General features: G+C 43.3%; 1 protein-coding gene across 1 annotated transcript in view; it reads right to left on the minus strand.

Moving 5' to 3' along the window:
- LOC137755587 (myosin-13-like) overlaps positions 1-22,738 on the minus strand; it is a 57,372-nt gene that overhangs the window by 28,583 nt on the left and 6,051 nt on the right. Inside the window, 15 exon segments of the mRNA XM_068531788.1 lie at positions 5,686-5,773; positions 5,869-5,942; positions 9,818-10,127; positions 11,064-11,231; positions 11,350-11,520; positions 12,212-12,272; positions 12,274-12,316; positions 15,051-15,189; positions 17,949-18,052; positions 18,157-18,196; positions 18,198-18,256; positions 18,348-18,411; positions 19,827-19,919; positions 20,963-21,074; positions 21,875-21,902. Of these exon segments, the coding sequence (XP_068387889.1) occupies positions 5,686-5,773; positions 5,869-5,942; positions 9,818-10,127; positions 11,064-11,231; positions 11,350-11,520; positions 12,212-12,272; positions 12,274-12,316; positions 15,051-15,189; positions 17,949-18,052; positions 18,157-18,196; positions 18,198-18,256; positions 18,348-18,411; positions 19,827-19,919; positions 20,963-21,074; positions 21,875-21,902 (1,554 nt within the window).

Below are 22,738 nucleotides of genomic sequence, written 5' to 3' on the forward strand. Positions count from 1 at the left end.
GGGACTTTAACACCTCACTTACACCAATGGACAGATCATCCAAAATGAAAATAAATAAGGAAACAGAAGCTTTAAATGACACAATAGACCAGATAGATTTAATTGATATTTATAGGACATTCCATCCAAAAACAGCAGATTACACGTTCTTCTCAAGTGCGCACGGAACATTCTCCAGGATAGATCACATCTTGGGTCACAAATCAAGCCTCGGTAAATTTAAGAAAATTGAAATCATATCAAGCATCTTTTCTGACCACAACACTATGAGATTAGAAAGGAATTACAGGGAAAAAAACGTAAAAAAGACAAACACATGGAGGCTAAACAATACGTTACTAAATAACCAAGAGATCACTGAAGAAATCAAAGAGGAAATCAAAAAATACCTAGAGACAAATGACAATGAAAACACGACGACCCAAAACCTATGGGATGCAGCAAAAGCAGTTCTAAGAGGGAAGTTTATAGCTATACAAGCCTACATCAAGAAACAGGAAACATCTCGAATAAACAACCTAACCTTGCACCTAAAGCAATTAGAGAAAGAAGAACAAAAAAACCCCAAAGCTAGCAGAAGGAAAGAAATCATAAAGATCAGATCAGAAATAAATGAAAAAGAAATGAAGGAAACAATAGCAAAAATCAATGAAACTAATAGCTGGTTCTTTGAGAAGATAAACAAAATTGATAAGCCATTAGCCAGACTCATCAAGAAAAAGAGGGAGAGGACTCAAATCAATAAAATCAGAAATGAAAAAGGAGAAGTTACAACAGACACTGCAGAAATGCAAAGCATCCTAAGAGACTACTACAAGCAACTTTATGCCAATAAAACGGACAACCTGGAAGAAATGGACAAATTCTTAGAAGGGTATAACCTTCCAAGACTGAACCAGGAAGAAACGGAAAATATGAACAGACCAATCACAAGTAATGAAATTGAAGCTGTGATTAAAAATCTTCCAACAAACAAAAGTCCAGGAGCAGATGGCTTCACAGGTGAATTCTATCAAACATTTAGAGAAGAGCTAACACCCATCCTTCTCAAACTCTTCCAAAAAATTGCAGAGGAAGGAACACTCCCAAACTCATTCTATGAGGCCACCATCACCCTGATACCAAAACCAGACAAAGACACTACAAAAAAAGAAAATTACAGACCAATATCACTGATGAATATAGATGCAAAAATCCTCAACAAAATACTAGCAAACAGAATCCAACAACACATTAAAAGGATCATACACCACGATCAAGTGGGATTTATCCCAGGGATGCAAGGATTCTTCAATATACGCAAATCAATCAATGTGATACACCATATTAACAAATTGAAGAATAAAAAACATATGATCATCTCAATAGATGCAGAAAAAGCTTTTGACAAAATTCAACACCCATTTATGATAAAAAACTCTCCAGAAAGTGGGCACAGAGGGAACCTACCTCAACATAATAAAGGCCATATATGACAAACCCACAGCAAACATCATTCTCAATGGTGAAAAACTGAAAGCATTTCCTCTAAGATCAGGAACGAGACAAGGATGTCCACTCTCACCACCATTATTCAACATAGTTCTGGAAGTCCTAGCCACAGCAATCAGAGAAGAAAAAGAAATAAAAGGAATACAAATTGGAAAAGAAGAAGTACAACTGTCACTGTTTGCGGATGACATGATACTATACATAGAGAATCCTAAAACTGCCACCAGAAAACTGCTAGAGCTAATTAATGAATATGGTAACGTTGCAGGATACAAAATTAATGCACAGAAATCTCTTGCATTCCTATACACTAATGATGAAAAATCTGAAAGAGAAATTATGGAAACACTCCCATTTACCACTGCAACAAAAAGAATAAAATACCTAGGAATAAACCTACCTAGGGAGACAAAAGACCTGTATGCAGAAAACTATAAGACACTGATGAAAGAAATCAAAGATGATAGCGACAGATGGAGAGATATACCATGTTCTTGGATTGGAAGAATCAACATTGTGAAAATGACTATACTACCCAAAGCAATCTACACATTCAATGCAATCCCTATCAAATTACCAATGGCATTTTTTACGGAGCTAGAACAAATCATCTTAAAATTTGTATGGAGACACAAAAGACCCCGAATAGCCAAAGCAGTCTTGAGGGAAAAAAACAGAGCTGGAGGAATCAGACTCCCTGACTTCAGACTATACTACAAAGCTACAGTAATGAAGACAATATGGTACTGGCACAGAAACAGAAACATAGATCAATGGAACAAGATAGAAAGCCCAGAGATAAACCCACGCACCTATGGTCAACTAATCTATGACAAAGGAGGCAAAGATATACAATGGAGAAAAGACAGTCTCTTCAATAAGTGGTGCTGGGAAAACTGGACAGCTACATGTAAAAGAATGAAATTAGAACACTCCCTAACACCATACACAAAAATAAACTCAAAATGGATTAGAGACCTAAATGTGAGAATGGACACTATAAAACTCTAAGAGGAAAACATAGGAAGAACACCCTTTGACATAAATCACAGCAAGATCTTTTTTGATCCACCTCCTAGAGTAATGGAAATAAAAACAAAAATAAACAAATGGGACCTAATGAAACTTCAAAGCTTTTGCACAGCAAAAGAAACCATAAACAAGACGAAAAGACAACCCTCACAGTGGGAGAAAATATTTGCAAACGAATCAACGGACAAAGGATTAATCTCCAAAATACATAAACAGCTCATTCGGCTCAATATTAAAGAAACAAACACCCCAATCCAAAAATGGGCAGAAGACCTAAATAGACATTTCTCCAAAGAAGACATACAGACGGCCACGAAGCACATGAAAAGATGCTCAACATCACTAATTATTAGAGAAATGCAAATCAAAACTACAACGAGGTATCATCTCACACCAGTTAGAATGGGCATCATCAGAAAATCTACAAACAACAAATGCTGGAGAGGGTGTGGAGAAAAGGGAACCCTCTTGCACTGTTGGTGGGAATGTAAATTGATACAGCCACTATGGAGAACAATATGGAGGTTCCTTAAAAAACTAAAATTAGAATTACCATATGACCCAGCAATCCCACTACTGGGCATATACCCAGAGAAAACCGTAATTCAAAAAGACACATGCACCCGAATGTTCATTGCAGCACTATTTACAATAGCCAGGTCATGGAAGCAACCTAAATGCCCATCGACAGACGAATGGATAAAGAAGTTGTGGTACATATATACAATGGAATATTACTCAGCCATGAAAGGACCGAAATTGAGTCATTTGTTGAGACGTGGATGGATCTAGAGACTGTCATACAGAGTGAAGTAAGTCAGAAAGAGAAAAACAAATATCGTATATTAACACATGTATGTGCAACCTAGAAAAATGGTACAGATGAGCCGGTTTGCAGGGCAGAAGTTGAGACACAGATGTAGAGAACGGACATATGGACACCAAGGGGGGAAAACTGCGGTGGGGTGGGGATGGTGGTGTGCTGAATTGGGCGGTTGGGATTGACATGTATACACTGATGTGTATAAAATTGATGCCTAATAAGAACCTGCAGTATAAAAAAACAAACAAACAAAACAACTAACACTAAACTTTCATTGGGTTATTTGTATGGAAATATGTTAATATAAATGTTTCAGACATTACATGAAATTTCTAAAAATCTTATATGTTCTGGTATAATGTTATAAGTCATAATCCTAGTTATTACTTTAAAATGTGTATCTCAGAAATAACTAATTTTCTTGTCAACTGCATTATTATGAACTTTCATCAGATCTTTAACCGTGGTCATTTTTAAGTCTTTCGTCATTTACAGACAGTTCTGGGTGTACTCTGATGCTTTTGCAAATATGTTCCTATAAAAGGGTTTCATCTTCAAGAAATTCATGGAAAAGACTCTGACAAGTAGAGGCTTCTGGTAACTGTACTGCTGAACTGAATGAATAAGCATTTTCAGAACTGAATGAATAAGCATTTTCAGAACTCTAATGAAAAACTGATGAACTCATAAAAGTGCTAACAAAAGATCAAGATAAAAAAAAAATTAATTACATGGGACTGAGTGAACTGATGAGGATGAGTATAATTTTTGTGACTTTCTGTTTGAATTAAAAAAAAAAATCCCACAAGGACTCAGAGGCAAAGAATATACAAATCAATTTTCACTGCAAAGTAAAGGAGCTGTTACAGTGGAGGATTACTGGACTGAATGTCAATATTATGACATAGTATGAGTGTGTTTCATGTTTGGTAATTGCAATCATTGTTGCTTTTGTTGTGGTCATCCATGTACAATGCTTGGTGTCAGTCTATTTATCTCTTGTAAAAATAAAATACAGTGTGTGTGTGTGTGTGAAAAAAAATTGAGGTGTAATTGGCATATAACATTTTACTAGTTTCAGCTGTACAACATATTGATTCGATATTTGTATATATTTTGAGATGATCACCACAATAAGTCTGGTTAACCTCCGTCAACATACATAGTTACAATTTTTTTGTTCTTGTGATGGGACCTGTTTCAAATGCTTTACGTGTACTGGCTTATTTAATTCTCACAACAGCCCTCTAAGGCAGGTTAAATGAGTTAATATTTACAAAATGAGTCAACACTTTGTAAGCGCTCACTCAATAAATAAATGAATTAATAACTAAGTGAATGCATAAAGAAAATGCCATTTTAATCCTCCTTTTATAGACCAGAAGGCTAAAGGACTCAGCTGCGGTCCCTTGGGCAGTAACAGATGGAGCTGGGATCTTTTCCTTGATCATCTAATTCCTCTGCTCTCCTGTAACGTTGCTGAAGCAGGACCTTGATGCCAGAAGCCCAGCCTTTGGGATTCAACAGCTTGGCTGGTGAGACAGCTGCGTCGTAGCCACAGTCTGTGTGATGGTTTGTTCTTTCCTTTGTGACAAATGGCCCTGAAACTCAGCCATATTTGTGAATCCAGGATTGGTGATGGTTAAAGGTCTACTGTACCACATGGTGTTCTATGTCTATATAGCTGGTCTCTGACTCTCAGTTTTCTCATTTATAAAATGGAGATGATTATGCTTATCTTGCAGTGAACTGCTGTAAACAGTAGAGATAACATAATAATGGGACTGCATTAGGCTCAGAAAACAGTTGTTATTGATGCTGTTTTTATTATGGAACACCTAAGCTGATTATTTGCCAAATATAGTGGCTCTTCACTTTGGGGGGAAAGGTTTTTAAGAATCTTATGAAAGGTATGGATTTAATGTACCTATATATGTACATAATATTTTGGATATAATTTCATAGCAGGGATGCCAGATAAAATATGCCCAGGATGCCCAGTTGAATTTGAATTTCAGAGAAACAGTAAATCCTTTTTTTTTTTTTTTAGTATAAGTATATCCCAAATATTGCATGGGTCATATTTATACTAAGAAATTTTTCATTGTCTCATCTGAAATTCGAATTTAATGGGGCGTCTCGTGGTTTTAATTTGCTAAATCTGGCAGCCTTATTTCATAGACTGAGAAGTGATAAAGGCTATCATGATCCTGTCCTCAGGGAAACACACATGCACGTGCACACAGACACATGTACATACTCACGTGTGCACCCACACCCACACCCACAGAATTTTGCATACATTTCAGGGAGTCCTGTTCTGATGGATTCTTACTCACCAGGAGTCTTGGTCTCATTGGGAATCAGACATCGCACAAAGTGAGGATGAGTGCTCCTTAAATTGGCCATCAATTTGTTTAAATTTTCCTGAGACACAAACCAGAAGAAGCACATTAACCTTAGCAAACGCCGTTGCACTGGGCAGAAATACAACAGAATGTGGAAGTTGCCAAAAAACAAACCCTGAACACAGCGGACACGGTCTGGAAAGAGGAGCCCTTCATCTTCCCACCCTTCTTGCTCACCCCGGCGTCGCCTGGAGACAGACACAAGAGGGTGTGTCCAGTGAGTCCTGAGGACACAGTGGTGGCCTTTCCTACCCACCTGCCCCACCAGTTTTATTGAGATGTAACTGACATATAACACTGTATATGTTTAAGGTGTACAACATAATGATTTGATATATGTATATATTGCAAAATGATTACAGCATTAAGTCTACTTAACATCTATCCCTTCACTTACAGTTTCTTTTTCTTGTGATGAGAGCCTTTTTTTTTTTTTTTTTTTTTTTATGGCTGTGTTGGGTCTTTGTTTCTGTGCGAGGGCTTTCTCTAGTTGCGGCAAGTGGGGGCCACTCTTCATCGCAGTGCGCGGGCCTCTCATTATCGCGGCCTGTCTTGTTGCGGAGCACAGGCTCCAGACGCGCAGGCTCAGTAGTTGTGGCTCACGGGCCCAGTTGCTCCGCGGCATGTGGGATCCTCCCAGACCAGGGCTCGAACCCGTGTCCCCTGCGTTGGTAGGCAGACTCTCAACCACTGCGCCACCAGGGAAGCCCTTGTGATGAGCGCTTTTAAGCTCTACTCTCTTAGCAACTTTCAAATATACAACACAGTGTAATTAACTACAGTTACCATGCTGTACTTAACAACCACGGAACTCATTTATGTCATAATTGGAAGTTTGTACCTTTTAACCCCTTTCACCCAATTCTCCCACCTCTCACCCGCCACCTCTGGCAACCACAGATCTGATCTCTGTTTCTATGAGTTTGGTTTTTTAAGATTCCACATATATGTGAGATTATACAGGATCTGTCTTTCTGTGTCTGACTTATTTCACATAGCATAACGCCCTCAAGGTCCACTGTTGCCAATGGCAAGATTTCATTCTTTTCTATGGCTGAATAATATTCCATTATATATGACCTTTTCTTTATCCATTTATCCATCAATGGACACTTAGATCGTTTCCATGTCTTGGCTATTCTAAATAATGCCACAATGAACGTGGGGGTATCTCTTTGGGATAGTAATTTCATTTCCTTTGGGTATATACCCAGAAGTGGAATTGCTGGATCACATGGTAGTTCTATTTTTAATTTTTAAAGGAATCTCCATACTGTTTTCTGTAGTGGCTGCACAAATTTACATCTCCACTAACAGTGCACCGTTTTGTCAGTGGTGGCCTTTCTAAACCGCTTCCTCCAAACCCTGAAGTGAAAGTTTGGTTTTCTTTTGACATAGGAGAGCTGAGGTTTTTTGGTTTGTTCATTTCCGTATCTGATTCTTAAAATTCCTCTAAACTACTCAGATTTGGGAACACTGATTTTTATCACTGTGGGAACGGAGTGGGGTGGGATATGGGTGGCATTTAACTGGGAGTATAATTTAGACTCTCTGTATCCAAGGAGAATCTTTTCCTTTAGACATCAGACATGAAATCCAACTGAATAGTTGGCAAGACTAAGATGTTCCTCTTGGTGAGTGTGGTTTCTTTCATGAGTGTCCCTTTTAAAAATTCTTGAGTCCCTGTTTATCTCTTCATGAGGAAGTAACTGAAAGTAATACAACTGAAGTTTCTCAGAATATTCTACAAGTCAATTTTTTTCTTGTCTAGAAGGAACAATCCAGCTTAATGTGGCATCGGTGATATTGGGTCTACTTTTTCTGAATGGCTCAATTTCAGATTTAGCTTCTGATATGTAATCAAGATTCAGCCCTTGGGGAAATTTCATGTCTCATTTCCCCCACCCTCCTCTCACTCCACCCTCTTTGTCCCCAGGGTCTAGCATGACCATGTGTTTGGGTGGGGAGGAGAGGCAGGAAAGCCACTTCCCCAGGTTCATGCCTACACAGGAGCTTATGTTTAGAGTCCTGGCATCATTGCTAAGTGAGGTTATGCAATACAGTTACAGAGATGCCCTAATTAGATTTGAAGAAGATGGTGTTCATCATTCAAGTTTAAAGTTATGCCCATTTTTATATTATACTGCCCAATACACTAGACATTAATTGTAAAATACTATCTAATGAATGATTATATTGCATGAATTAAAAGCATTAATTTGTTAAATAAATGCGTTTAAAATAGTCCATAATTTTTAAACCTTATTCTGGAAATTACTTAAAAAATATATAGGTAATCTTAACAAGTGATACCGGCTTGTGCAGCCATTTGGGAAAATGGTCTGTAAGTTCCTCAAAAAGTTAAACATAGAGTTACCATATGATTCTGTAGTTCCATTCCTAGGTATGTACCCAAAAGAATTAACAATGTCCACATAGAAACTTCTATAAAATGTTCATAGCAGCATTATTCATAGTACCCAAAAGTGGAGAAAACGTAAAGGTCCATCAACTGATGAGTGGATAGACAAAATTGTGTAAGATCCACACGGTGGAATATTATTTACCTATAAAAAGAAATGAATTGCTGACACTTGCTGCAACATGGACACCTGAAGAACGTTAAGCTAAGTGAAAGAAGCCAGACACAAAAGACCATATAGTGTGTGATTCCACTTATATGAAACATCCAGAATAGGCAAATTCATAGAGACAGAAAGTAGTTTGGCAGCTGCCACAAGCTGGGAAGGAGGCAGGTGGAAAGTGGCTGCTGAAGGGTTACTGGCGTGATGAAAATGTTCTGGAATTACGTAGTGGTAATGGTTGCACAACCCATAAATATACCAAAAACAGCTGAATTTTTTTTTAATAAATTTATTTATTTATTTTGTTTTTGGCTGTGTTGGGTCTTCCTTCGTTGCTGTGCACGGGCTTTCTCTAGCTGTGGTGAGCGGGGGCTACTCTTCATTGTGGTGCGTGGGCTTGTCATTGTGGTGGCTTCTCTCCTTGAAGAGCACGGGCTCTAGAGTGCAGGCTCAGTAGCTGTGGCGCAGGGGCTTAGTTGCTCCGCGGCATGTGGGATCTTCCCGGACCAGGGCTCAAACCCGTGTCCCCTGCATTGGCAGGTGGATTCTTAACCACTGCGCCACCAGGGAAGTCCCACCACTGAATTTTTTAAAGGGTGAATTTTATGCTATATGAATTATATCTCAGTAAGAAAAAAACTATTAAAGAATGTGGTATTGGCTACTGTGTCCACTGGGAGGCCCTGTTCACCTCCATAGAACTCAATCTCTTTAAAAAAATTTTTTTTTGACTTAAAAATTCAATTTATTTTTTATTGAATGAAAATTTCTTTAAATTCTACAGTGCTTTACAATTTTCACAAGTTTCACAACATGATTTCATATAATCCCATAATAACCCTTTTTCCCTCCCACCCTTGTATTGCCCCTCCCCCTTCCCTCTCCCCACTGGTAACCACTAGTTTGTTCTCTATATCTGTGAGTCTGCTTCTTATTTGTCTTATTCACCAGTTGGTTGTATTTTTTAGATTCCACATATAAGTGATATCATACAGTATTTATCTTTCTCTGTCTGACTTATTTCATTTAGCATTATGCCCTCCAAGTCCATCCATGTTGCTGCAAATGGTAAAATTTCATTCTTTTCTATGGCTGAGTAATATTCCATTATATATGTATATATATATATATGTGTCACATCTTCTTTATCCATTTATCTGGTGATGGACACTTAGGTTGCTTGCATACCTTGGCAATTGTAAATAATGCTGCTATGAATATCGGAGTGCACGTATCTTTTCCAATTAGTGTTTTTGGTTTTTTTGGATATATACCCAGGAGTGGAATTGCTGGGTCATATGGTTAGAGCTTAATCTCTTAAGGAAGAGGAAGAATAGAAATAGGAGAAAGAAAAACAGAGATCAGAGACAGACAAATAAACCAAGCTCAACCTGAAGCTCATGTCCAACTACTGGTTCTTCATGAGTTACGAGTAATTACACAGAGTTTCCACAGGGGGAATTAAAAAAAAATTTCACCTGCTTCTGCACCAGCATAGTTGGAAGAAAGGAAGGACAGCAGCTTCAGCAAAGACTTCTGGTACAGCCCGACCACGGTCTCGTTCAGGGGGTCCCTGTTCTTGTTCAGCCAGCCGGCAATGTTGTAGTCCGTGGTGCCCGCATGGTGCACCAGGGAGAAGTGGGCCTCAGCCTTGCCTTTGGCAGGCTTGGGCTTCTGGAAGTTGTTGGACTTGCCCAAGTGCTGGTCATAAAGCTTGTTCCTGAAGGAGGTGTCTGTGGCCTTGGGGAACATGCACTCCTCTTCCAGGATGGAGAAGATGCCCATAGGCTGGAAGGAGGATAACAGACTATCCTCAGCATTTACTAGTACATCCCAATGACTCCATCATCTGTAGGAGGCAAGGACAACTTCTTTGGTGCTGTCACTCTGTTACTAGGAACACTGGGATGTAAGCACTGTGAGAACAAGGCTGTTGGTCTGTTTGGTGCGATGACAGAACAGTGCTCGACATATGGTAGGTGCTAATTTAGTATTTGTTGAACAGAAGAGCATGGAATGAAATTGCATGTATATAAAGGTAGCTCATTGTGAGGTAACAGAAACATTGTATATTGGTCTCTGTCCCCGGTTCCTGGCACAGAGCTTCTGAAGCCTTTGCAATTTTCCTTAGCGATAAGGGTACTAGGAGCATCTCTTGTTCTGTTGAGGTGACTCTGGGTGCGCTCCTGGATGGGGGCTGGTCACCAGGAAGACCAAGCCATGATTAGAAGCTTGGGATTTTCAGTCCTCTCCCCGCATCCTCCAGAGAGGGGAGAGGGGCTGGAAATGGAGTTAATGATTGATCGTGCCTACATGAGGAAGCCTCCATAAAATCCCAGTTGTAGGTGGTTCTGAGAGCTTCCGGGTTGGAGAACACATCCACATACTGATAGGGTGACACACGCCAGCCCGATGGGGACAGAAGCTCCTGCACTTGGGACCCTCCCAGACCTTGTGCCCAGTCAGCCCTGGGCTCCATGCACATTCTCAGGGATAACTGAGCCCTTGGATCGTAATCACCCACACACCTCTTTAAGTGTCTGAACAGATTCTGTGTGCTTTCCAAACATTCACCCTTCCTGCACAGGGAAGTCAGCTATCCGAAGGCTCAGAGCCTGGGGGAGTGGGTTTAGGGGAGCCAATCTATTAGCAGAAAAGAGTTAGAGTAAAGAGGTGGTGGTCCAACCAAGGTGGAGCTGTCCCTGGAGAGCAGTGTTTCTTTACCTTCTCGATGAGCTCAATGCAGGCGGCCAGGTCCATCCCGAAGTCGATGAACGTCCACTCGATGCCCTCCTTCTTGTACTCCTGCTCCAGCACGAACACGTGGTGGTTGAAAAACTGTTGCAGTTTCTCGTTGGTGAAGTTGATGCACAGCTGCTCCAGGCTGTTGAACTGGGTATTTCGAATACCAAAGAGTTTGAGTGAGTTTGGAAAATCCAGCGGAGACTCAGCAAAGCAGACACAAAGCGGAAGGGTGCTTTGGGGCTTGTCATTGATGCCAACAACTCACATGAAAGATCTCAAAGCCAGCGATGTCCAAGACCCCAATGAAGAACTGCCTGGGCTGCTTGGTGTCCAGCTGCTGGTTGATGCGGGTGACCATCCACAGGAACATCTTCTCGTAGACGGCTTTGGCCAGAGCGCCCACCGAATTGGTCACCCTGAAAAGACAGAACATCCACTCAACCCTCAAATTAATGTTTTTATGATTGTATTAAGTTGAAACATACAAAGTTCACGTCTTGAAAGTCAAAAGCAGCTGGAGATTGGCAGTTTCATATATTTCAGTCTAATATTAAATCTATGTTGAGACATCAGCTCAGTTCCATGAGGTCTATCCCATTTACAAAGATCGTTTTCTACCAACCTTGGTTGTAACACGTGACTCTAGCCCCGGCCACACCTAACTGAACCAGAGGTGGACATTTGGTCCAAGTTGGGCTAAACGGCACGTCTCTCCTGAGAATTTGGAATTGGGATCAAAGGATGCTGGTCTCAGTCTCAGGGTGAGGCTGGAACCACGGAGATGTAAACTTGGGAGTTCTGGGGTGGCCACGGGCAGGAGAGGTGGTGAAAGCTTACCCACCTAGTGAGAACACAGCAGAGCAGGAAAGAGAAGACAGCCCACGGTGCCCCAAGAAGGAGCTGGAAAGAGGCTGCCTGGCTCTGGAGGGCTCTTCACTTCCTGGCTCCAGACCCTCATGGCACCCAAGGCACTCCTTGAGTTACCCCTGAGGCCTAAGAATGAATTCCCCCTTCATGCTGAAGCCAGTTTCATATGTGTTTCTGATTCCTGCAACCGAAAGAACTTTAGGATGGCGGTTCAAACAGCAAAATACGTGAGCCATTCGAATTCAGAGCATCTCCATTACCTGCTGGACATTTTGCCCTTTAGTGACATATTCGTTCCCAACCTTCACCCTTGGACAGCATTTCTGCAGAATTCAGACCCATCAGGTACCCAGCTCTGTCAGCCACTGAAGGAGGAGGAGAAATGGTGTCACACAGACAGCAGCTGCTAAAGCAGCCAATTAGGCCCTGGGTCCTCCTAGAAGTATTTTCTATAATCCTTTTGGATGTTTTTATGTTTTCCTACACGCCCCAGGCCTGGACTTGACTAATGGAGTTTCAACCTCATAATCCAGCGTCCTGGGTTATCGAGAACTTTCACTTTGCCTTCTAGATACAATCTTTAGAAATACGTTGATCTTGACTTACTGGTATTTAAATTTCATTAAAAAACATATTGTTACGCAGTATTGTTGGAGTCTGATAATACAGCAACGTGGTATATGAGTTAAGGAAGTACCATCTGGACAGTTAATATAAGTTAATAAGCACCTTCTTAATTTCTGCAAGGTGCCATGCTAATAGCCGAGAGAGAAGTACGAAACCTTCATCCCGCCTGCAAGTATTTGGAGATGGTCAAGCTCAGTTGAATATGGGCAATTTCATATAGTTCACTAGGAGTTCAGTTGACTGTGGGATGGACCGGGCTGCCTGCATTGAGCTCATAGAAAAGGTGAAGAAATGCTGCTTCCCAAGGAGAGCTCCTCCTTGGTTGGGACCGTCGCCTCATTGCTGGTTCGGGAGCCAAGTTAATAAAAATCCAGTGCAGTGTTTGTTAAGGACTTAGTAAGAGACCAATTGTGTGTTTTACTCTTTGCTCAAACCATCCCTTCTTCCTACTTTGCCCATTTACCATTATTCTTCTGGTTACTTAAACTTGAAAGCTTGGGGTGGTACATCCTTCTTTTTCACCCCTGACGTGCAGTGTTGAGATAGGCATCTAAGTCCTGCTCATTTCACCTTAAAAATAGCTTGCATCTCTATGGTTTCTAAGACTGTAGGATAGTAAAGTGGCAAAGAGCCTGGGTTCAGATTTAGGCTTTGCTCCTTTATGCCTCAGTCTTGCCATTTGTCAGCTGGGGGGACAGTGGCAGCACTTACGTTACTGGGCGGCTGTGAAGCAGTCCTGGTGTATAGTGAGCGCTCAGCAAACACTGACTTGGGTTGGTAGCATCATCAGAGGAGCTCAGCCCCCGGTTACAGCCACCGTTTTCCCCTTTGCCAGGCTCTTCCTGCTTCTAAACACTGAACACGTGGCTGCCAGGGCTGGAAGAGGGTCTGGGACCTTGCCGTGATACATATCCATAAGGCCCGCCTGTGCTGAGGAGCCTGATACATTGTTTTCCTACACATTCCACACTCTGGGTGAGCATGACTACAGACAGATTAGTTCCAGGCTGTCACACATACTCTGCTGCTGCTTGGAGCGTCAGCGGCTTCTGGTGTCTATCACATACATTGTAAACCATTTATCCTGGCACTCAAGCCCTTTCCAAACTGATGCCAAAATAATCGCTTTTTAATTCCCATCTCTTACAAATCCACTACACACGTCGTCTTCTATAGCCAAAGTGGACCACTCTCTGCTTCTCTGTCCCCATCACATCCCTTCCTTAGCCCCCTTGCTCATCATTTCTTCTGCTTAGACTGCCTGCCCCCCCACCTTTTAGACTCCTACCCATCTTTCAAAGTCCAAGTCAATGTCCCCACCTCCCCCAGGAAGCCTTCCCTGATTACCCCAATCAGAAGTGCTCCCTGCTCTGAACACTTTGAATTTTTCTCCCATTACTTCGCATGCACCATTGGGAGGACAATGCACCCGTGGGTGTACATTTCCTGTATAATCCCCTTCACTTGAGTGTGGGGGGAACCTGTGAATATAATGAGATATCACTCCCATGACGAGGTTACCAATCAGTTGACTTTGAGTTAATAACAAAGGAGACCATCCTGGACAAACCTAACCTGATCAGGAGAGCCTTTCTGGACACTGATAAAGTCATGTATATTTTCCTGGCCTTTAATTCCTGGCTATTGTTCCTTCTTATCATCTGGGGTGCCAGACGCGCTGCTTCATGCAGTGTGGGGATGTTATCAAAAGGTAGAATTCTTAGGGATGAACCAGCCTTTTACTCTGGGAGCTTGTAAGATGAAGTACTAGAGGCATGAGGCATGCAGGGTATATGGCGGTGGGTCTGGCCGTCGGTCAGCCCCTACACTGCCCTCTACTCTGTTTCCAGGCCTCTTTGGGATGAGGCAGAGGCAGGTGGTGAGGTCATCCAGGTGAGAGTCACAGGGAGGAAGCTTTGTTCACCAGTCCTTGGTTCAGGGTCAGTTCAACAGATGTAGGAGGCGGGAGAGAAAGTGATAGGAGGGACAAATTTGGCTGCCACCTAAATTGGCAGCTAATTAATTAATAAATTTAGGTTAATTAATTTATTCACCTAAATTAATAGCTGCCTAACCAAGGTTCTTATTTTAGGCTCAGTGATCAGGACAATATTCTGGATATTAATAATGATATGTAAGCACAGAAAGGAAGGGAAATTCACTCACCGTAACCTCTCATAAATGTCCGCCCTAAAATAACAGGTAAACTGATGGTGAGAGACAGTGGACAGCGATTATTCACTTACGAGGTGATGCTCTCGTTTTCTAGGGAATCTCCACTAAATGATTCCTTGACCAAGTGAATGGACTTCCCCAGCGCATGTTCCAAAAGCTTTGGACGACCCAAATTCAGTTTGCATGGTTTTCCAAGAGCAGCTCTTGAGATGAACACAAAGTTTCTCTCCTGTGGTCCAGTCCACGCGTGAACACAGGGGGACAGTCAAACCTCTGTCCCCTTCCCAGATGTGGTACCTTCGGTGCCGTCTGGCTCTGCCTGCTCTTCCCGCTGTTTCTGCTTGAATTTCAGGTTCCCGTAATGCATCACGGTGCCTGTGAGCTTGTAGATCCCAACTTTCTCCTCTGAGCTGAAGCCCAGGATGTCAATGGCATTCTGGGAATTAGAAAAAAAGGACAGCCGTCACAGCAGGCCTCAGGGACCCAAATGCTGCTTTTCCCTGGCATTTTGTATAGCACGTGAGACAGCATTTACCCCAGTAAGTGCATGACAGGTGGGGTATGACAAGTTAGGGCTTAAAATCCATGTCTTAATTGAACATATTTGTGTGGGTGGGTGAAGATTATGGGAAGAAAATGTGAATAATCTGATTTTAATCCTTTCCCACTGTGCATAGATGTGGGCACTGCTTTCTGGATGAGAACACTGGGAAACACTGTGTGATGCTGGGAGGATGTACTTTCACGGGCACTATACCAGAGCTCGCGAACCTTGCATCGCAACCCAGGAATTACAGTGTAGTTCAGCATGGAGATAATATAGCACCGTAGACTATTAGAACTGGAAGGGAAGATGTTTTTCAAATGAGAAAGGAGCTAGGTAGGGGGGTACGCACTGAGAAATGGAATACTTCCTGCCATATCAGTAAACAAAGGATGTCAGTCATCAGCGATTGCAGCCCTCCAACGAGAGCCGTGAGCCCTGAGGAAACTCAGGAAGGAGAGAATACGTGCCATCTAGCAGCCATCAGACGGCAGCCACTCCCCAGGTGAGCCCTGAGGAAACTCAGGATGTGAAAACACGGGGTACTGGCCCCAGATGGCTGAGGTGCATATCAAAGGAATAATTTCAGTGAGCTCAGACTCTTGCATCTTCCCACACACAGAAAAGTGCTAAATTCCTTAACTTGGGATTGCTGGTTTTCTTTCATTAACAGTAATCTTTTGATGTTCAGACTACCTGCCCTTTGTGGCAAAACTTCTGTATAACCTGGCTCCCCCCTCGCCCCCTCAGAGCAGTTCTCTCAGGGTTACTTGAGATGCTGCCTCCTGGGCTTGAAGTCCTAAAGTTTCCCACCAAATAAAACATAACTCTCAACTTTTAGGTTGTGAATATGTTTTAAGTCGACAGCACCATCCCTATGTTATCTCATTAAGTCCCTATGAGAACCTTATAGGTGTGCAGATTTTTCCAAATTTCTAGGTGAAGAACTGAGGTTCTGAGGGACCTCCCTGCAGGGAGGATGTGATAAAAAGGGGACCGGAGCAGCGCTGGGTCACTTCAAAGCCTACAGCAGATGCTGATTTGGTTTTATAACCTCTTGTTCTACCACAGTGGTTTAAACTGGAAAATCCTTCTCTGGGGTATACATATGATTGTGTAGCAGGGAATGCAGCCCAAGCCTAAGCAATGCCCAGGGGTGGAGTTGAAACACGTCTGGATGTGTCAGGTAAGCTGGCGGGACGGACCATGGTATTGAAGCGTGAGGCACTCTTGGGGTGGCGCCCCCTTGTGGGGGAGGGAGAGTCCACGCCAGGAGCTGACAGAGGGGAGGAGAGATTCTGAGGCCCTGAATCCGTATCCCATCCCAGCTGGTGCATATCTGTGTCCTAGGAACGGGCGGCTGCGGGTAAATAGAGAAAGAACTTTCTTTCGCTAAGTGCTGAAAGGAAGCAGGTGAGAGCGCGACTGCGGGGGAGCCTTCTGGAGAATGCAGTCACTTGGAGGCACCCATCCCCCTCCATCTGGCCATAAACCATCACCCTGGAGAAGCTCCGTGGGGGGGAGGAACAACAGGCGGCCCTGATGGCAGAGATCTCTGGTGAGGACCTGAGATACTTCTGGGACTTTTAGAATTCCTTAGGAGGGCCTTTCGGGGGGTGGGGGAGGGTGGCTGGAGGCCTTGTATCAGTCACTAACCCTCCTCCCCAGTTGGTAAAGACTGGCGAAAGCTGGTTAAGAATATATAATAGCCAGACTAATGTCAAATGAAGTTTATCTGATCATGAACATTTTCTCCTTGCCTTAAAACAATTAGCACCACCTGGAAATGTCACAAAATGAAGGCCAGGGAGCTGGGCCCTGGGCAGGAGCCCCTGGGGTGTTGGGCGAGACCGCTTTCCAAAAGCTTTTACAGCTTCCGTGAGGGCAGAGCCAGCAGGGGTAGAGATTAATTGCACTGAGATGGTGTATTTTAGTTAAAAATGCAAGTTCTGGGGTTGGGCAGATCTGGGTTCAGACCGCCGTTTACAAACTGTCTTAGTGCAAATTGTGTGTTTCTTTTCTAAGACTCAGCTTCTACCTTTATGAAACGGGGGTAGCAGTGGTGCTGATCCCAGAGGTTTTGTTGAGGCAAAGCTCTTTTCTCAGTTCCTAGCATGCGTGAGTGCTCAATGCACTTAGTTAATATTATGGTTATTGACCCTGGAGATACTCCCCAAAGCTAAAGGCCAGAGGCCTGACAGGTGTGTTGAGGAGGTGGGTGCCTACTGTGAGCCCGAGGTGGCAGGTAGCCGGAGGAATGGAACGGCTGCTGCAGAGCGGGACTGTTTTTCTCCTGCTTTAGACTTTTCTGTATTTTCTAGATTTTCTTAAAAGAACCATGTAGATGGTTTTGTACCCTGAAAACTTCCAACAAAAACTTTAAAGACCTTATCCATGCAAACATTTACTCTAAAAAGCTGGAGAATGGAACTGAAGGCCTATTTTGGAGAACTTTCTGTATTCCCATTTCCTGGAATCTTCTGAAATGGAACCAAGTGGGGGAGGGGTGTGATCTGTACTAATTCTCTGAGCTCTTGGGTCTAATCACTGAGCATCCCTGCATCCCAGCTTCCTCCTGAGATCATGGGTACCTCTCAGTTCATAAATTCAACAATTCCTTACTTAAGTAAATAAACACACAAAATACTTACATCAGTGGCCAACAATTCCTCACTGTCATCAATACTGGCCATGGTGACCTCTCCTTGGCTCACAAAGGGGAAGTCAAAGGGGTTGGTTGAAATGAGAAGCAGGTCTGTGAAGCAGAAGGATCCCTTTAGCATCTTATGCACAACTGACTCTGAGTTTTTTTCCAATGTGATCAATTTGGAAGATGAGAATGATAACCAAGGAACTTACCCATAAGTTCCGGCTTCTTGTTTGACATGATTTGGTAAAAAAATATGATAGCCTCTCTCACGGGATAACTGAAATGTCACCCTGGATTTTTCTAAGAGATCTAAGATAACAAAAAACGATGTGATTTTAGGGTCCCCAGGAGATGCCTCTGTGGCCAAATCCAAGGTGCCAGATAGAGTGTTTGGACTCACAGGTTTCAATGTCCGCTGACACCAGCTTTCCTGTGGCTCCAAAGTGAACGCGAATGAACGTCCCCTGTCCAAAGACAGATTGAAAAACACAATTATTTTCTTTATATGGTACTGTAGCCAGCTTCTGTTAGGTACTACTGAGGATGGGTGGGCTGTGTAGGTTCACGGAGGAGGTGATGCCAGAAGCATGAGGACCTTCCTCCTCTCTGTTTGCTTGGCATCTGGTCCCCACGCCGGCTCAGCCAAGACTCAGGTAGCTCTGCCCAAAGCACCTGGCCCTGTTCCTACAGCTCTGGGGATGCCTGCAGGCTCCCTCTCAAGTCTCTGTTTGGGACCACCTCACACCTGACTGTCTCCTTGGTCTTTATCCTGCTCAAACTCTTTGTAATACCTTTGAACTGATAACCTGGTTGGACTATCTGACTTCTTTTTTGCCTCTGGATGTTACTTCTGAGATTTCTTGCCTCAGTTTTCCTTACTACTTACTACATGCAAACCTAGCTCCCAGGCCAGGCCTCCTGGCTCCCCAAAGACCCACTCAGCACTTGGGTTCCCCCAATCTTGGGGAGTGAGGGGTGAAATTATATATAGTATATATGTGTGTGTGTATACTCCCTTCTTACATCATCTGCTTAATTGGTCGCTACCACTCTGTGAGCCAATTGGAGGGCAAAAATATTGCCTTGCTTGTTCACCCACAGACCCTGGAATGTAGTACATACTCAGTAGTATTCTCAGTATTTTCTGAATGAAGCCTAAGAAGAGTTAATGAAGGACCAGTGTAGGTTTATGTGAATTATGTGTTCGCTCTGCAGGAGTTCTAGCTGCCGAATGGAAGTGCCTCTGGGTACTTGCTCTACTGGCCAGTGAAATTAGATAGGAGACTGGATACTTGTTTATTTGCCAGTGTCGGAAGTAAATGCCTCTTTGGTTGAGCTAATCCTAAGTGAAACATTGAAGGATGGGACATATCCTTCAATATCTTCAGTATCAACTTCTTCCCAATTTTTGAGCTCTGCTGCCTCCACCAGGTTTTCCCTCCTCCCAGCACCTCCTGACTTGGAGAAGGTCAGATCTGCTAACTAACTTCACACTAAGGTTTTCATGGCTAATAAGTCAGTGGATACTGTTCAATGGACTTAGGTATTTTAAAATGCTTCCACCTGAAGAGGCCAATTTTAGCATAGAGAAGTCATTTTGTACTTGTGGAATTTGAATCTTGAATCCTTGTGACTTCAGGAGGCTCTGAGGTGATGCTGATTAGTTAGGGAAGGACAGCTAAATCTTCCTTCGGCTGGGAATAAGACAGAATGTTCTTTGAAGGGTTATCAGAATATCCCGGTTGGGCAGCTTGATCTGAAGCGCTTGGGGGTAGACTAAGGCCGGGTATATCCTAGTTTATGTGGCCATTTTTCATATTCAGCATTGGAGGAGAGGGTTTTCTTTCTGGGGGTCATTGACAATTGGACTGAGTCTTACGAATCTCAAGGAGTTGTCATTCCTCACGGTCTTGGCATTTCCAGAGGCCTCCAGGAGGGGGTTGGCCTGGATGATCTGGTCTTCCAGGGTTCCCTAATAATAAGTGAGAAGAGGAAAAGAGAGGACTTTGGACGTCTTCCAAAGTAACTTCCCAGTGACTCAAAAGTGTGGATGCTCTGGGAAGGTCCCAGGGAGAGATGTCGCCCAGCTCAGGCTGGTGGCAGGTACAGTTGTGCTGAGTACCCACAGGCCCATCCCCACCCCACCCAAGGAGGCTTCAAGGTCCCATCGTAGAAGGAGTCTTAGCACAGCATCAAAGTGGCTTCTGGCCACACCAGATTCCAGGTTGGAGCCCTACCCGCTACTTCTCAATCTCCCAGACGGCCTTTCTTCTCTGATAACATTTTATTATAAATTATGGATTTGTAAAATATAGACCTCTGTTCCTGCATGCACCAGGACCCATTTATACAGATATTCAGGTTCAGAAGTAGAAACAGACTGTGAGCAATGAAAGTGACCCATATGACAGAAACAGTGGTTCTCAAAAAAATGTTTACGTTGCATGAAATATTTTGTGAGAATTATTACGTAGAAATCCACTTATAGAAAGCAGAGTTTTCACCTTTCCCCCTTCCCCACATGATTGCTCGCCTTTCTGACTTCAGAGCTGTTTGGAAACTACTGTCCAGCCCAGTGGTTCTCAAAGTGTGATCCCTGGACAGGGCATGAACAATGGGAACATGACAGAAATGCAACATGCCAGGATTTTGAATGTGAGACAGGAATTTCAGTCAGAAATTCTGGGCCTGGGGACCAGCAATCCGTTGTTAACGAACCCTCCTGGTGATTCTGACGTGCACTCCAGTTTGAGAACCACTGGCCTAAACCATTCCTTCGCCAAAGGAGGATGTGGAGTTGTTCAAGGTCACTCGGCTGTTGCTGATGGAGCTGGTGCTAGAGCCCGAGTCCACAAGGTGGAGCCATTTCCTGCCTTGCCCCGTAAACACCCCCTGGGGCAGGACCTCGTGCTGTGCATCTCTGCTGAGCACAAAGCCCTGCAGACACTTGGGGCTCACCTGGGGTTTCAGTTATACTCATTCCAGCAAGCCTTCCAGGTGCAGGAAGCTGCTCACCTGCATCTTGCCCGGCCGCTGCTCCTTCCTCTTCTCCCCAGTGACCGCAATTGCTGCAAAGTACTGGATCACATGCTTGGTGTTCACTGTCTTCCCAGCCCCGGATTCTCCGCTGTTGATTTAAAAGTAAGTGAGAGGGACTTCCCTGGTGGTCCAGTGGTAAAGAATCCGCCTTGCAATGCAAGGGACGCGGGTTCAATCCCTGGTCAGGGAACTAAGATCCCACATGCCGCGGGGCAACCGAGCCTGCACGCCATAACTACTGAGCTTGCGCGCCTCAATTAGAGCCCACGTGCCACAAACTACAGAGCCCACGTGCTCTGGTGCCCGCGTGCCACAACTACAGAGCCCACGCACTCTGGAGCCTGCGTGCCACAACTAGAGAAGAGAAAACCCGCCCGCCACAACTAGAGAGAAGCCTGTGCACCACAGCGAAGAGCCCGCGCACCCCAACAAAAGATCCCGAGTGCTGCAACTAAGACCCGACGCACCCAAAAATAAATAAAATATAATAAAGTAAAATAAAATAAAGTGAGATACACAGACATAGAGAACAGACTTGTAATTGCCAAGGGGACCAAGGAAAGGGGGAATGGAGGACAAATGGATTGAGAGTTTGGGATGAGTAGATGCAAACTATTAGATATAGAATGCATAACCAACAAGGTCCTACTGCATTGCACAGGGAACTATATTCAATACCTTGTGATAAAACATAATGGAAAAGAATATGAAAAGGAGTATATATGTATAACTGAATCACTTTGCTGTACAGCAGAAATTAATACAACATTGTAAATCAAGTATACTTCAATAAAATAAATTTTTTTTAAAAAGTAAGTGAGCTAAAGGAGAGCAGAAGGAATGGACAGCCCCTTCCAAGTCATCATGGCAACAACACAGGTTACTCACGCGATGAGGACGGACTGGTTGTCTCGATCTAGAAATGCAGAAGGAAGCAGGACAGAATAAATAAACAACATACAGGCAGGATATACAAATCAGGCAACATTGGGGGTAGACAGAGCCCATGAGTTCTAGTTCTGGCTTTGCCATTAACTAGTGGTGTGATGATTTGGGCAAGAAGATGTCTAATCTTCTTTGAGACAGTTTGTGCAGATTTCCCAAATGCTGGATGTGTAACGTGGGCAGCATGGGAAGTGAACGGTGAGTCCCACAGTGTGGAAGTTATTCGTGTTCACAGATCTTTACCTCCTCAATAGCACTTTCTTATCTCCCTTTTCAACAAAGAAAGCAAGTCTCAGACTTAGAACTTGTAAGAAGCCACAGCTTCTAATTAGAATTTATGGACACTGATTTGTTGTCATTGCATTTTTCTTTCACCTTTACTTTCTACCTGTGGATAGTGACCATGGTTTTCCATTTACAAGAGTGTTATAGGTTGAATTGTGTTCCCCCCCAACAAATTAATATGTTGAGGCCCTAACTAACCCCCAGTACCTCAAAATGTGACCTTATTTGGAAATAGGGTCATTGCAGATGTAATTAGTTAAGATGAGGTCATACTGGAGGGTGGGCCCCTAATCCAATATGACTGGTGTCCTTATAAAAAGAGAAATTTGGAGACAGATGAGAACACAATGTGAAGATGAAAGTGCAGATCAAGGTGATGATTCTATAAGCCAAGGGATGGCAAGGATGGCCAGCAAACCACTGGAAGCTGGGAGAGTGGCCTGGACCACATTCTCCCTCTCGGCCCTCAGAGGGAACCAACCCTCCTGACACCTTGATCTCAGACTTCCAGGCTCCAGAGCT

Source organism: Eschrichtius robustus, chromosome 20, assembly GCF_028021215.1.
Source record: "Eschrichtius robustus isolate mEscRob2 chromosome 20, mEscRob2.pri, whole genome shotgun sequence".
NCBI classification, from domain to species: domain Eukaryota; kingdom Metazoa; phylum Chordata; class Mammalia; order Artiodactyla; family Eschrichtiidae; genus Eschrichtius; species Eschrichtius robustus.